The sequence below is a fragment of the Nanorana parkeri genome, unplaced genomic scaffold (genome assembly GCF_000935625.1).
Source record: "Nanorana parkeri isolate BGI_ZX_2015 unplaced genomic scaffold, ASM93562v1 scaffold124, whole genome shotgun sequence".
Lineage (NCBI taxonomy): Eukaryota > Metazoa > Chordata > Amphibia > Anura > Dicroglossidae > Nanorana > Nanorana parkeri.
Window position 1 is genome coordinate 1789861 of NW_017306392.1, and position 10149 is coordinate 1800009.

General features: G+C 42.3%; 1 protein-coding gene across 1 annotated transcript in view; it reads left to right on the top strand.

The window, feature by feature from the left end:
• Positions 1 to 10149, top strand: part of ABCG2 (ATP binding cassette subfamily G member 2 (Junior blood group)) — a 55722-nt gene that overhangs the window by 31691 nt on the left and 13882 nt on the right. The window contains exons 5-9 of the mRNA XM_018553561.1: positions 4788 to 4902; positions 5313 to 5465; positions 5554 to 5711; positions 6562 to 6713; positions 8194 to 8298. Of these exons, the coding sequence (XP_018409063.1) occupies positions 4788 to 4902; positions 5313 to 5465; positions 5554 to 5711; positions 6562 to 6713; positions 8194 to 8298 (683 nt within the window). The remainder of the gene's footprint in view (positions 1 to 4787; positions 4903 to 5312; positions 5466 to 5553; positions 5712 to 6561; positions 6714 to 8193; positions 8299 to 10149) is intronic.

Genomic DNA, 10149 nt, shown 5'->3' on the forward strand with positions numbered 1-10149 from the left:
GCCTTGTGTTGTTAATGATATGTGCAAAGTATTATTTGACATAAATTAGAAAAGGGAAATCCTGTTTTATTTTGTACATGTTCATGAATGCTGACTGATGCAGTATTTTTGTACAGTCATTGTGTACTCAGTATTTTATGCTGGCGCTTGTCTTATTTCGCTTCCCATTTAAAATGTTTTGTACTAGTCATTAGCCATGTAACATTTGTAACTAACATGACATTGCATATTTCGAAATCTTACTTGGGCATTTTTACTTCCGTGCCACATCAGCGAAAGTGGATTTGTAGTGATGGAGAATTAAGAGCGAAACTCCAATGGTGTGAATGGTGTTGAGACAGCCGGTCTCTATAGAATTAAAATTCTAAAATTCAAAATCAAATATAGAACAAATGGGGAACTTACTTGTATGTCCCGGGGTCTGGGCGCGGGGCAGCCCCGATGGAGGATCTGGCGGTTCTGGGAGTGGTGTATGGAGCTGGAATGTAGTGGCTGGCAGATGCGATTCCAGTAGGGAAGGACGGAGCGGGACAGATCTTAAGGTCTGGCCATCGCTGCACAGACTGGAGGCGCACAAATCACACAGCCTCAGACAAGCGCCTGACAACCCCCACAGCCCCACCACTAGACCACACACAGCCCCCCCGTTCATATCCGTCCACGGCCTAAATTTGACCCCCAGCCTCACCAGCACATCTAACACTACAGCTCGCAGCAGCCACGTCCAGACCTTAAGATCCGTCCCGCTCCGTCCTTCCCTCCTTCCCTACTGGAATCACATCTGCCGGCCACTACATTCCAGAACCGCCAGATCCTCCATCGGGGCTGCCCCGCGCCCAGACTCCGGGACATACAAGTAAGTTCCCCATTTGTTCTATACTTGATTTTGAATGTTTGAATTTTTATTCTATAGAGACGGGCTGTCTCAACACCATTCACACCATTGGAGTTGCGCTCTTAATTCTCCATCACTGCCTCCACAGGTTTCTCCTCCTGTTTTTAGAGCAGCACTCCATAGCAACCACATTCAAATACAGCCACCACTTTCATGAGAGCGCTTTGCCCCCCCCTTTTCTTTGTTGAAAGTGCATTTGTAGAATCCGTATACTATCTAATCGTTATAGTTAGTATTTGAGGTTGAATAAAGACACTGGCCCATCAAGTTCAACCTTTGTGTGTCTTTATGTGATTGTGTGTGTGTATATGAATCCCTGTGTGGTCGAGATTTTAAGAGTACCTGTACCCCTGTATGTTGTGGTCTCTGAGGAAGGTATCTAAATGATTTTTGAATGATTCAATACTCTTTGCTGATACTCTTTGCTGATACCACTGCTTGTCGCCGCAAGTTCCAGATTTTAACCGCTGTAACTGAAAAAAAGCCTGTACTCCCCTTGTGGTTAAATCTTTTCTCCACCAGTTTTAGATGGTGGCCTCTAGTCCTTGTTAGGGAGTTTATAGTAAAAAGTTTATTGCTGATGTTGCCATCACCACTTAACATTTTGTACATCAAAATCATGTCTCCTCTTAGTCTCCTCACTTCCAGCGTGAACAAGTTTAAATTTAGTAGCCTTGTCTCATAGCTTAGGTCCTCCAGCCCCTTAAATACTTTAGTTGCCCTTCTCTGGACTCTCTCCAACTCAAGGACATCCTTTCTGTGGATTGGTGACCAAAACTGGACCGCATATTCCATATTAGTCCGAACCAGCGATCTATAAAGTGGTAAAATGATTGCCTGTCTCTACAGTAAATACCCTTTTTAACACAAGACAGTACTCTGCTCTTGTTTGCTGCAGCCTGGCATTGCATGCTATTGTTCAATTTGTGGTTTACTATGATCCCCAGATCTTTTTCCATTTCTGACTTCACTAGTGGAGTTTCCATGTGTATTCTTCTTGCCTGTTTTTGACATCAAAATGCATTACTTTAAATTTTTCAACAATAAACCTCATCTGCCATATAGTTGCCCACTCCCCTATTTTATCCAGGTCCCTCTGCAATGCTATAGTGTCTAAGTCCGTGTCTATGACCCTCCCAATTTTAGTATCATCTGCAAAAAGAGAAACATGGCTATTAAAGGAGAACTATGGGGTTAAGGCTTTTCCCCATAGTTCTCAGGGTAACGGGAGGACACAAACTAGCGTCCTCCCGTCACCCTAGGCTCAGTATACTCAGTACATACAGCTGCTGCTCACGGTATACTGAGACGCCGCAGCTGAAGCGGATCCCGACAATTGGGCCGGGATCCGCCCAGCTGCGTGACTGACAGCTGGCTCTGCATATCTAGAGGCAGAGCCAGCTGTACCCGCCCCCTCCCCCGTCTGTTCCGCCAGTCAGCGCTGGCAGATCGGAGAGGGGAATCCACCCCCTCCCCTGTCACGGCAGAGAGCCGTGACAGGATCGAGAGGTGAGCGAACGCCGGTATGTGTTCGCTCACCTCCCGATCTACTGAGCCGACCTGTGACAGTCTCATTGTCACAGGTCGGATAGAACTATAAGGTGAGTGAAAAGCACTCACCTCATAGTTCTCCTTTTAACACCCTCCCCGATATCATTAATAAACAGATTAAGCAGTATTGGGCCTAGCACAGAACCCTGGGGCACGCCACTCTCAACCAAAGACCAATCTGAGCCATTTATCAATACTCTCTGGACACGTTCCTATAACCAGTTCTCTATCCATGTGCACACCATGTCATCTATGCCCATAGACCTCAGCTTGTGTTCTAAGCGTTTATGTGCTACTGTGCCAAAAGCTGTGGCAAAATCCAGATATACTACATTCACCGACCTCCCTCCATCCAGATCTTTACTCACCTATTCGTAGAATGTTAGTAGGTTGGTCTGACAAGAACGGTCCTTCCTAAATCCATGCTGATTATCACTTATAATACCATTGTCACAAACAAAATACACTAAATAGTATTTTATCATTCCCTCTAACAGTTTGCATACTATTGATGTTAGACGGACTGGTCTGTAGTTCCCAGGTTGGCATCTCGACCTTTTTTGAATATTGGCACTACTGTAGCCTTCCGCCAGTCACTTGGTACCTTACCAGTCATTATGGAGTCCATTAAAATGAGGAATAATGGTCTCGCTATAACCTGGCTGAGTTCTTTAAATACCCTGGAGTGCAGGTTATCTGGTCCCAATGATTTATTTGCATTGAGTTTATCAAGTCTTTGTTGAACCCCAGTTACTGTCAACCACTGCGGTATTTTACGCACTAACCTACTCACATTCTTATCTCCATTAAACCCGTCACTTTCCTGAGTGTATACTGATGAGAAAAATGTATTCAATACCTCAGCCTTCTCCCTGTCGTTTGTGACTAATCTCCCTTTTTCATCTTTTATTGGGCCGACCTGCTCTTTCTTTACCCTTTTACTGTTTAAATACTGGAAGAATTTTTTGGGATTCTTTTTACTGACTGTGACGATATGCTTTTCATAATCTATTTTAGCCGCCCAAATTTCTTGTTTACATCTCTTGTTGCATTCCTTGTAGTTCTGGAATGCCAATGCAGTCCCCTCCACCTTATATTTTATAAATGCTATCTTCTTTTCTTTGTTGTATTGTTTTACCGTTTTATTTAGCCATGCAGTCTTAGTTCTTGATCTATTATTTTTGTTTCCCAGTGGTATACATTTTGCAAAAGCATTTTGTAATGTGTTCTTAAAACAATCCCACTTCTGGTCAGTGTTTAGTGTTAGAAATATGTTGTACCAGTTAGTGTCGCATACTAGGTGACGCAGCTTAACAAAGTTTGCCTTTCTGAAGTTTAGTGTTCTTGTCAAACCAACGCACTTCTCTTTTCTGTACCCAACGTTAAAAGTAATCATCCTGTGATCACTATTACCCAATGTATCCTTAATCGTTATGTCCCCAACAAGGGCCGCATTATTAGAGATTATTAAGTCTAGTATTGCATTCTTCCTGGTTGGGACATCAACCATCTGATCCTGGAAATTGTCCCATAACAGGTTTAGAAAATGGCCCGGCCTTATAGAATGAGAGGTTCCATTTGACCAATCAATGTCCGGATAATTGAAGTCGCCCACTATAGCAACATTTCCCTGCTTCCCAACTAATTCTAATTGTGAATGTAATGTAAATAAACAGTGTTGTATTTGGTAAGCAGTGATGTCATATTTGGAAACTTTTGGGGATAGTTATGTCACATTCCTTGTATTAAAAATATTTTATGTAGGAACTTATACCTATCAATAAAAACCGTAAAGTACCTAGTTTTAGATGGAAAAGAAGGTTTTTTTGTTTGTATTTGTGATCAATATATATATATATATAGATATATTTAATGTTTTTGGGGGTTTTTTTTTGTAAAGCACACACTAATTTTTCTTTTTATCACATGTGGGGAGGAGTAGTGGGGGCGGGGGAGTCCTTATCCTTATCCTGGTTGGACGTTTCAGTCTGAATTTTCAGAGATTCTTCACGCACAGAGAGATAACTGCTTTGTTGTCTCTTTATCTAAAACACACTGCCCTGAGAATCCTTTGTCATGTTTGTTTACAAATATTAATTTATATAGTTTATATAATCTATATAGATAGATATAAAAAAGTTACCGTTTGGCGTTAAAAGTGTAAAAAACAAAACAAATGTAAATTGACTCTAGAAATGTTTTTTCTTTTTAAAGGCTAGTGTAAGATTATCAGTAGATGTGCAGTTATGCTTTCAGCGTACCTATACATTACATGTATTGGTTGAGCGAAGTTTGAAAAAAATATACTTGACTGAATTAAACCTGCTACGTATGCTTCCAGGCTACTGGATGTACTTGCTGCTCGAAAAGATCCACATGGCCTCTCTGGTGAGGTTCTAATAGATGGGAAGCCACAGCCCCCCAACTTCAAGTGCTTATCTGGTTATGTAGTGCAGGTAAGTTACTTTGTGTTTACATTTGTATATCACAATAGTGCCATGTATTCTGCAGAGAGTACTTAAAGGAGAACTATGGGGTAAGTGTTTTTCCCCATAGTCCTCCTAAGGGTAACGGGAGGATATAAACTAGCGTCCTCCCGTGACCCAAAGCTCAGTATATCGCGAGCTACAGTCAATATACAATAGCCACAGCAGAAGTTTCCTCCATCTACGAATCTGTCAGATTTGTTCGTTCAGTAAGAAAGCTGTATAAGTTTATTCCCTAGATTTGAGACGTTATAGTCAATGAAGAGAATCTAGATAAATTTGGGCATAACATTTTATTTTTTTTGTGGATTGCCATATACTTTTTAGATCTGTTCTATTCCGACCCTGCATGTTGGTAAATACGTTTCATTATGTTTTAGGATGATGTTGTGATGGGTACGTTGACTGTGAGAGAGAATCTTCAGTTTTCTGCAGCTTTGAGATTACCCAGGTCCCTGAGACAAAAGGAGAAGGATGAGCGTATCAATCAGATCATCAAAGAACTCGGACTGACCAAAGTGGCCGATGCAAAGGTAAGGGTAGAGTAGAGCTAGTGTAGCTTTGCTGTTCTCTTTCTTCTGAGTATGCCATATAAGAACCTTGGTTTGTACTTGTTTTTAGGTTGGCACTCAGCTGATTCGTGGTGTGTCTGGAGGAGAGAGGAAGAGAACAAATATTGGTATGGAGCTCATTACCGACCCAGGGATTTTATTCTTAGATGAGCCAACCACTGGTTTGGATGCTAGCACTGCCAATGCTGTTCTGTTGCTGCTGAAAAGGTAAAGGAGCCATCAAGTTCTAGTTACTTCACTAATTGTCTATATCAGAGGTCTCAAACCTCCAGCCCTCCAGCTGTGGTGAAACTACATATCCCATGATGCATCTCTCTTCGGGAGTCGTGGCTGTGAGAATCTTGCAATGCCTCATGGGATTTGTAGTTCTACCACAGCTGGAGGGCCGGAGGTTTGAGACCCCTGGTCTATATCATCTGTTACCACGCCAGCTCACACCGCTGGTTCTGCTGTGCTGAGATCTTCTATGACTTTTTCATTTGCTTGTCACCTGATTACTGTATATTCTGAAAGCACAGGACTGGTAGAATAAAAAGCTTGTGCTACTGATTTTGTTGGGCGCGTGATCGTTTCGCAAATGATTTTAGATTATATTTGATAAACATATTCTAAAATCATTATTAATGCACACAAATCAAGCATTGCGACCATGAGCTTAAAGCAGAAGCAAGAATGCAGCCGCTGGAAGAGATACCGACCTGGCCAGCTGGAAGCCTTGTGCCTTACTGCAGTGGCAGTGAAAGGGTTAAACGTGCATGTGTCTGAGGTCAACACTGCATTGTGACTGAGAATTAAAAAATAAAGCTGTATAGGAGCTTTATAGCTGCACTAAAGCCAAGCTGAAACAGCTGACCGCTAGCAATTCAGCAAATTGCCAAGTTGAAGTTTTTCTATTGTAGTCTTGGAATGGCTTTTGTGTACTTTTCCTAATAACTGGCATGTTTATCGCCGTGCAGCATTTTTTATATTTTATTTGTTTTATTTTGGTATATTAATATGTATAGGTCCCAATTTCTCTGACAGCATTTTCACTTTTGCCTTTTTTTTTACTTATTAGGATGGCAAGGCAAGGCAAGACCATCATATTTTCTATACATCAGCCTCGCTATTCCATCTTTAGACTGTTTGACAGTCTCACGCTACTGGCTGCAGGAAGAACACTGTACCATGGGCCTTCTGACCGTGCACTGGAGTACTTTACACAACTAGGTAAGAACCTTGGATGGAGGTTTGTAAGTGATGCAATTTTGGATGGGTTCAATTCTTATTTGGGATGTTAATGAGGGTGGGGGATGAGGGTAGAACATTTGCTTTTATTTTTTAAAGGAGAACTATTGGCAGAGTGAAATGTACTCTTCCCAATAGTTTGAGTTGTCGTGGTACACTGCAGCTGTCACACACCAGCTCTATAGCTCGAGAACTGAGTGATCAAGAACTACTGATTGCTGAGCTTATGGCTTCTCCCTGCAGAGAGCAGGCACTGCTCCCTGCAGGGAGTCCACCCCTTCCCTCTCCCTGTTCCTCCAGTGCTCATTGGAGAGACAGACAGGGGAGGGGGCGGGCACAGCTGGCTCTGGTTCTAGAGAGGCAGAGGCTGCTGTCAATCATGCAGCGTGGTGGATCCCAACAATACTGTTGGTATCTTTCCCGGCTGCAGTGCGGCTCTGCACTATCAGCATATACAGACTAAATACCCATTATATTCTGAGTTTGGGTCAAAGGAGGACATTAGTAGAACTATACCAAAAAAAAAGATTTGTCCATTGTTCTCTCTTAAACAAGTGATTCAAAGCATTCTTCGTGCAGGACAAATGAGCAAGTGCATAGAATCTGCTACTGTGATTAACAAGGTCATCTCCAGCCAAAACCTTTTGGTTTGAGGGGGGAGCATTAGGAGGTCTGTTAACGTTTTTGCTGCCTCTACAGGTGAAACTCGAATAATTAGAATATCGTGCAAAGTTCATTTATTTCACTAATGCAACTTAAAAGGTGAAACTAATATATGAGATAGACTCATTACATGCAAAGCAAGATAGTTCAAGCCGTGATTTGTCATAATTGTGATGATTATGGCTTACAGCTCATGAAAACCCCAAGAACCCCAAATCCACAATCTCAAAAAAGTTGAATATTACATGCAATCAATAAAACAATATCGGACCTCTGAAAAGTATAAGCATGCATATGTACTCAGTACTTGGTTTGGGCCCCTTTTGCAGCAATTACTGCAATTACTTTTGCATGATATTCTAATTATTCAAGTTTCACCTGTATTCCCCATCTTCTCATTTACAGTACTTTCTTTGAGCGGTGTCACGAAGAACAGAAAACGAAAAGAAATCTCACCTCTAGAGAGACAGACAACATTAAATAAAAATGTTTTATTGCTCTCTCTGCCCCATTGAGTAGATTTCTTTTCCAGAATCACCTCCAATCGTATGCTGCATTCAGTCTGAACAGAAGCATTCCTGGGAAGGTGTAGGGCTTTCACCCCTGGCAGACTATCTGCTATTCCCGCCGTGAAATGGCACTAATCCAACGCCTCTGTTGTACCACTAATTACACTAGTCGTTTTTTTGTCTGCAAATAAAGACTGCAAAAGGCTTCAGTATTTCCTGACTGGTTTCAATAGCCTTAAAATGTGGATGTGCAAATTGAATTAAATGTATTGCACTTTTCTTTTCAATAGGCTATGAATGTGAGGCTCATAACAACCCTGCTGACTTCTTCCTGGACGTTATCAATGGAGACTCGACAGCTGTTGCTTTTAACAAAATGGAGGACGTTGATCTAGGTAAAGAAGCTCTGGCTACGATTTAGGGCAGGGGTAGCCAAATTTTGTCCCTCCAGCTGTGGTTAAACTATACATCCCATCTCATGCCTCTGGAAGTCATGCCTGTGGCTGTCAGTCTTGCAGTGTCTTATGGGACTTGTAGTTTCACCACAGCTGGAGGGACGAAGTGTAGCTACCCTTGATTTAGGGTCTATCTCTACGTGATTTTGTATTGTGCTGATGGCATTATTTTGAGACTGTTCTGAGATCATTCAGAATTCAATGACAGGTGCAGTTGACCTCCTTCTGATTTGTATTTGACCTGCTTCCAGCAGGTTTTGCATTCCTTCAGACTTGTTTGGGAGTGCAAAACCTGTTTAAAGCAAACAAAAGGCCATTGATACAGGCCCTGAAACCTCGCACCTAAATAGCAAGGTTTGCTTATGCACTGAGGGCTCCTTCCCTATCTCAATTCATTCTACTAATACTGTATGTAAAAACTATGTGTGGGGGGAAAAAAGTGACTTAGTTCTTACACTTCCTACTGTGGTGCTTAGGACGGGTGATGTTAGTATGCTTCCATGAAATCCCAAGAGATACCGAGCAGTCCATATTTCGTGAGATTTGGGATAATCTTCATTGTCTTGTTAGAAGGATGGGGATGCCAGCCCCTGCAATTCGGAAGCTAGGGGAAAGGTGTGTATATCAACTAACTTGGGTGTTTTTGAAAAAATGTTTTTGAAGCCGAACAAAATGAGGGGAAGGGCCTGCAGTAAAGAAGTAGACCTTGCATGGAGTGCAAGGTTTGCTTTAACAGTCATTTATATGTTTACATCCAAACATTAAAAGACAACTATGGGGTAAGTGTTTTCCCCATAGTTCTCTTTAGGGTCACGGGAGGACATATACTAACCTCCTCCCGTGACCCAAAGCCCAGTATATCGTGAGCTACAGCTCGCGGTATACATAGACCGCCGCAGCCGGGACGGATCCCGACATTATTGTCGAGATCCACCCAGCTGCATGAGTGACAGCTGGTTCTGCCTATCTAGAGGCAGAGCTGGCTGTGCCCGCCCACTCCCCCGTCCGTTCCTCCAGTCAGCACTGGAGGATCGGGGCGGGGGGAATCCCTGCAGGGACCTGTGAGTGACAATCACTGCTCTCTGCAGGGAGATGATCGAGAAGTGAGCGAGCAACGCTATGTGTTCACTCACTTCCCAATCTACTGAGCCGACCTGTGACATTTTCACTGTCACACATCGGCTCGAGCTATGAGGTTGAGTGAAAATCACTCACCTCATAGTTCTCCTTTAATGTATTTTTATTATTATTATTAAAGCTGTGCTCCATGCAATAAGCCATAGAAAATGCACAGTTGACATAAAAGTGCTGTTTTACTTGCTAAAGGATTTGTATTTCATTCCATCCAGTTCTGAGATTTACACAGCTCTGCCACAAAACTGACCTGAGAAGACCTGGTTTTTCTCCAGTTGAGCGACACTTACAAGTCCCCTCTTCATCCCCACCCTGTGATTTAACAGAGTAAGGAAAAGCAGCAGAATGATGAGCTTATCTCTGTCTCCCTGTTCTCTCCGCCTACATGGTTATGTTCAATTTTAGTGAGTGATCACTGCAGCACAACTAATTGGCTTATTGTGCTGCTTCTCCCTCTTGAGTGGGGCACGTGAGATTAATAACGTGGTGGATTAGTGTGATCCTAGTTCATTTTATTACTTCATTGCTGTGCTGTATGTGTATAGGCCAATGTAGTTGGATCTGTATGTGCGTTATCATTAATTGAAATTAATCGATTTTGAAAAAATGCGATTAATCGAACACAAAATTTTTAATCATTACCAGCCCTAATATATA